This window comes from Plecotus auritus (assembly GCF_963455305.1).
Source record: "Plecotus auritus genome assembly, chromosome: 8".
NCBI classification, from domain to species: domain Eukaryota; kingdom Metazoa; phylum Chordata; class Mammalia; order Chiroptera; family Vespertilionidae; genus Plecotus; species Plecotus auritus.
This window is the reverse complement of record NC_137782.1, coordinates 9,496,656-9,502,730: the sequence shown is the minus strand read 5'-3', so window position 1 is coordinate 9,502,730 and position 6,075 is coordinate 9,496,656. Positions and strand designations below refer to the sequence as shown.

General features: G+C 42.5%; 1 protein-coding gene across 1 annotated transcript; it reads right to left on the bottom strand.

The window, feature by feature from the left end:
- Positions 1–1,147: 1,147 nt before the first annotated feature.
- Positions 1,148–2,803, bottom strand: LOC308255880 (endogenous retrovirus group K member 10 Gag polyprotein-like; the record flags this gene model as incomplete). The annotated part of the gene is made up of 1 exon (XM_080683767.1): positions 1,148–2,803. The coding sequence occupies one exon, from the start codon at positions 2,801–2,803 to the stop codon at positions 1,148–1,150; it is 1,656 nt and encodes a 551-aa protein (XP_080539893.1).
- Between the last annotated feature and the right edge of the window lie 3,272 nt (positions 2,804–6,075).

Genomic DNA, 6,075 nt, shown 5'->3' with positions numbered 1-6,075 from the left:
TGCATTACCATTAGATGAACCATCAGTAAAAATTAACAAAGCCTCTGTAATAGGTTCTTTTTGTACTATTTTGGGAAATACAAAAGCATGCTGGCTTGCAAACTGCAAAAGTTTATTGTGAGGGTAATGATTATCTGTTTGACCAGGGTAATTAGCCATAGCCGCTCCCCAGTTGTCACTATGTTGTAACAACCAATCTACTTGCTGTTTAGAGTAAGGAAGACAGATATAAGGCGGCTCACATCCAATTAATTTGCAAGCTTCAGTCCTTACCATGTGGATAAGAGTAGCTACTTGATCATAGTAAGGTGTAAGTACTTTTGCAGGCGATACAGGCAGGTGAATCCATAATAAAGGACCTTCCTGCCATAATACTGCCGTGGGGGTGTGTTGAGTAGCAAGAATGTAAGCTCCCCATGGCTGAGAATAGTCTAAATATGAAACCTGCTGTTGACCAATAGCTGTTTCTACTATCTGTAAAGCCTGTCTGGCTTCTTCTGATAGCTCTCTGGGAGAGTTAGGATTAGAATCTCCCTTGAGGACTTCAAAAAGAGGCTTAAGTTGTCCTGTGGTGATTTTAAGATAAGGCCTTAGCCAATTAATGTCTCCTAGCAGTTTCTGAAAATCATTAAGTGTTTTTAACCCATCCTTTCTTAGCTGTATTTTCTGAGGGGTAATACAATTCTGATGTAAAGTATATCCTAAGTAAGAGAAAGGAGACTGTCTCTGTACTTTCTCAGGGGCAATGACCAGTCCCTTTTCTTTAAGCCCTTCTTGTAGTTGAGCATATGCAGCTAGCAATATGCCTTCATTCTGATAAGCTAACAGAATATCATCCATATAATGTATAATATAAACTTGAGGAAATTTCTTTCTAGTACTAATAAGAGCTTGAGCAACAAACTTTTGACATAACATGGGACTATTGGCCATCCCTTGAGGGAGAACTAGCCAATGATATCTCCTCATAGGTTCCTGAAAATTAGTGGATGGTATACTAAAAGCAAATCTTTTACAATCTTGAGGTGCTAGGGGAATAGTATAAAAACAGTCCTTAAGATCAAGAATTATTTTGTAAGTACCTGCTGGAATGGCAGAAGGTGAGGGAAGTCCTGGTTGTAAGGCTCCCATAAGTTCCATTGTCTCATTAACCTTTTTTCCTAAAAGGTCTTATCGCAGCCTGGCAGGCCGTGTTAGCATTCTCAAATGCCAGTTGTTTTACCAGTAACATTCCTGATTCTCCATCACCAATGAGCCGTCCTGCTGTTTGCAGCAGGCGGGATACAAAATCCTGAAAAGGCTCATCAGGTCCTTGCCTGATTTTAGATAAATCTTCTGTTTGCCTTCCTGTGGAAGGCAATTTTCTCCATGCCTTAGTGGCAGCTGTATTGACCTGAGCATAGGCCCCAGGAGGATACTGAAGTTGGTTGTTCAGTCCTCCATAAGGTCCTTCTCCTGCTAGCATCTCAAAAGTAAAAGGAATATTTTGGCCTCTGTTTATTTTTGCTGTAGCTTGACACTGTTCTATAAATTCTGATTTCCACAACAGATAATCTCCTCCTCCCAAGCAAGCTCTTGCCATGTTCTTCCAATCATTAGGAGGCAGAGCATCCGTAGCTAAAGTGTCCAGCAGCGCCTCAGTAAAAGGTGCTGTTGGCCCATACTGGGAACAAGCTACTTTAAGTTCTTTTAGTTGTTTAAATGGAATGGGAGAGTGATATCTCTGCATTTGTCCCTGATCATCTGGCCGTTCCAGTATGGGAAACGCCATATGAAATCCTCCTGTGTCCTCATCCTTTTCTGCTGCTCTCTGCAACGTCTGCTGCAGAGGGGAATTTAAACCTAGCTTGCTAGGTCCCCAGGATAGCTCTTTATTTTCAGACGGAGGGACCCGTATTGGGCGCGGTTCCCCTTCATCCAGTTTTTCTACTTTTAGGATGGAGGGCTCCTGAGGCGTTCCTCTGCCAGAGGAAGGCGTAGAACATCTACTATGCAGCTTAATTGTTTTTTCCTCAGGTGGTGACATTAGCTCACAATTCTTTAGCTTGGAGGCCAGTCGTAACAGTTCTTCCTTAATTCCTCTAAGTCCCTCTTTCATTTCTACCTCTTCTCCCAATTTCTCTGAACAGTTTAGCCGTGTTAATTCCCTTTTTATCTCAGCTAATTCCTCCTCCATTTTCTCCATACGACTGGGGGCTGGTTCAGTTACTGTTGCCAACACCCTCTGAAAGAAGAGCCAACCGTTATCATTATCATGATAATGAGCGGCTGCATCTTCTAAAGCCTCTTCTTCCTCAGGAGGAAGAAGATCCCAAGGCTCGTCCTCATACGGGTTTTCCTCTTTCTGTGCTAGCAGCACTTCCTGCTCTTTATTCTCTGATTTTAAGTGAGGGTTTTCAGACAGCGGCCGTTCTAGCGGTGCTGAAGGCTCAGGAGATTTATTAAACCCCTCAGGAAGGGATAACTTTTCTAGGCTGGGGCAAGAAAGGTTCTTGTCTTTTAAAGACAGCCTCTCTAGACTAGGACATGATGGACTTCTTTGCCTCATTCCCTCATTCCACCTTTTCCCTTCATGGCGGGGGTCAAGACAATCCCGAATAAGATTCCACAAAGAAAATGTATCCACAGGCACCTTCTTCGGGCCATGAGCAGAATAATAATCTTGTATTCTTTTTCCAACCCTAATCCAAGTCTCAAGATTCACAGTCCCTTCTTCTGGAAACCAAGGACAAACTTCTACCACAAAAACCAGAAAGCGCTCAAGCTGTTTATGCCCTACCCTAGTTCCCCGAGCGCGAAGCATATTTTTAAGCACATGTACAAACAACTCTTTACTATTACTTTGTCCCATAATTTATCTCTCCCGACTATAAACTCACTGCTCCACTTACCTTACTCGGTGCACCTTCTTCTTAAATTGCAGTGTCCTTCTCCGTTTCCCCCTATATCAGGTCCCTGTTCGGGCGCCAGAAAATGCCGGAGCCTGCCGGCATCAGTCGAACAGTACCTGCAAGGGGGGGAGAGGATGAGAAAAGACAGACAGAAAACAGAATGGGATCGGGAGGACTGTAGCACTTCCCGCTTACAGTCCCGAGTTTATTTCTCACCATACATTTATACAGGGTCAGTTACATTCCATACAATACATCATTCCTATTATGTGGTAAACATAATTATACCCCTTTGTTTCAGGTTTCCTACTGACCTTTACACAAAGCTCCTTATCTTGGCTAAGATTCCAATGGCTATACCTGCACATACACCTCCGGCGCCACCTAAGTTCCTTTCCATGAGATAGTCTAGCTATGCTTCTTGCTTAAGGATAATTACGCTTATAAATCAACTGTGCTTGAAGATTAACTAAGCTCTAGAGGGCAGAATGTGTGATTACTAAACTATTGTGCTAAAGGGTCTCTAAGCCTAAAAGGGGGGCAGGATGTATGACTAACCTTGGGAACAGGCAGGCCACTTTGTGAAACCTGCCCTCTCAGGACTTTGTCAACTGAGGTCGCTCCCAACAATGTGACTTGCTTTTAGTGTAATCATGGAAGTCACATCCTGTCCCTTTGTGCCTTGTTCCATTTCTGAGGAAAAAGTCACTAGATCCACCCGACCCTCAAGGGGAAGGGATTACACAAGAGCACGAATGCTAAGCAGCAGGGATCCTGGTTAGAACCTGCCCACCTCAGCTCTGCAAACATGGCAAGCCCTTTCCTTGCTGCATGCTCTGCCCTCCTGCTGGTTCAAGGCTCTCTGCTTGGAGAACTCTTCCAAATGCTTCCATCTGATCCCAGATGGCATCGCTACAAAGAAGTATGTCCCAACAATCTTTGGAATCCTATAGCATTTTATTTATACTTTGTGTTACCTACGATGCTTTATACATTTGAATGTGCAACTGAGCTGGGGGTTCGTGAGGTCAGGGTCAATCTTCTCCTCCTTTGACATTCTTAATGCTTTCCTGGCTCAATGTTCAGCATAGAGTAAAGCACTCAATAAACATTGTTTTGAGTATTACTTATTTTCACAATGGAATAATTTGGTGCTTAGCTGATTGAAATGTGATGATTGAACATCATTATTCATAGTTTTCTTCAAGGAATTTCAGTCTATTGTGATATAGCCATGTTCTTTCAACTTTATTGTACAAATACATTCCTTGGGAATTCTGTTAAAATGCAAATTCTCATTTTTCAAGCCTGGGATAGAATTTGAGATTCTGAATTTCTAATATGTTCCAAGCTGATGCCCATGCTGCTTGTTCAAGGCCCACATTATGAACAGTAAAACAGAGAAGTGACAGAGAGAAAAATGTAAGAGAAGTTATCGTGAGGGATATTTGAGTTTAAAATAAGGGAGTAGTTATAATATCGGTAAACTATAAAATGGGTGTGTGGGGGGTGTGGTGTATGCGAAATAATGAGTTCATTTTCCCTAGAGTCAATCAGATATTGACTTGAAATCCAATTGCTGAGAACAATATAGACTCAAGTAACAATTAGAATAAGTTGGGATTTTCTCAAAGTAGTCCATAAGGTGCTATGTTTCTAGTGAGGTCCTTAAGGACACCCAGGCAAGGGAAACCTGCTAAAACATCTCTAATTTTACACATTTAACCTATTGACATTCTGCATAAGATTTTGTTTTTTAAAAATAAGTTCAGCTTCTTAGCACCCACACTTACATGCTGAAGACACTCACTGCTTCAGAAGAGTTTCTCTGATTCTCTGAGTCACGATCAAGGAACCATGGTCAACCATTAAAGGAAAGATTCCCTAATGCATAGCTTTTCACCTTGATATATAGAGTTTACTCTTCAATCTCCACATCCTAGATTAAACTGCAGTGAAAAGTCATGGCCTGCCAACAGTGTCCAGTTGCAGAATAGCTGAAAACCCCATAGAGTAAGCAAACGGAATCACAAAATCCTAGGAGACCCCTCAGGCCTTACTTCATTTTCAGGCCTATTTGTTCTTATTTCAAAGACACAGTTAAGAGACAATATGACATAATGGGAGGAACACTAAGGTGAGAGCCCAGGGACATGGTTCAGCTCTGCCAGGAATAGCTCCTGTAGTTTTGCTCATGTTCCTTGCCCTCTGTGGGCCTCAGTGTCCTCATGAGAGTTGTTCTACATCAAAGTTGGGCAAACTTCTTCAGTAAAGCGCCAGATAGTAAATATTTCCGTTTCCTCTGGGTCATACAACCTCCACCGGTATACCAGCTCTTCGACTCTGGCATGGGTCATATGTGAAAAAAAAGAGTGCAGCTGTGTCCCAATCAAACATTCTTTACAAGAACAGGTGCTGTTCTAGATGTGGTCCATGAGCGATGCTTTGCTAAGGGATCCCTATGTCCCTGCCCAACTCAAAATGTGTGATTTAAAATTAGATAGGGACTGGTGAATTTTCACCAGGAAATTAGACTATACTGGCTTGAAATACATTTGCTTTTGAACAGAGAACAGCTTCTTAATGGAAGGAGATGCAACTCTACAGAAGATTTTCAGGCATTGGGTCAGGCAGCAGGCAGCAGCAGAGATATTTTTAATCCAAGGTTCCTTGAAGGGCCCTGAAATTATGCCATATTGGAAGTTGCTTGCCTGGTCTATATGTAAGGTCAGTCTGGCTACTCAGAGGGAGTCATTAGCATCTGAAGGTCCCCTCTGATGCCTTTCTGGGACTGCTTACTTGCCAGGAAGGCTGAGAATCCACAAGGGGAACAATGAGCCCTGTTGTTGGAACTGTACATAATGAACTGGCTGCCTTAGCTCTGCTCCATAGGGCCTCATACTGACTGCTATTCAATTGTAAATATCTGCTTCCTGCTGATGTATGGGAGGGCAGAGAGTCATTGCTATATATTATGCTAAATATTCCCATGGATCCAAAGGCAGGAAGAGAGGACAATGCAGGCAGCAAAACCAACCCATTAGCTAGCTGCACATCTGCTTCTGTCTCTCCATAACTCCAGGTGCTAAGACAGCCCACTCCTTCCCTTGGAGACACATGGATTTTTTTTTTATAGTTATGGAATGCACGTATGTGTATATGAATGAATGTATTGCTGTTTGAT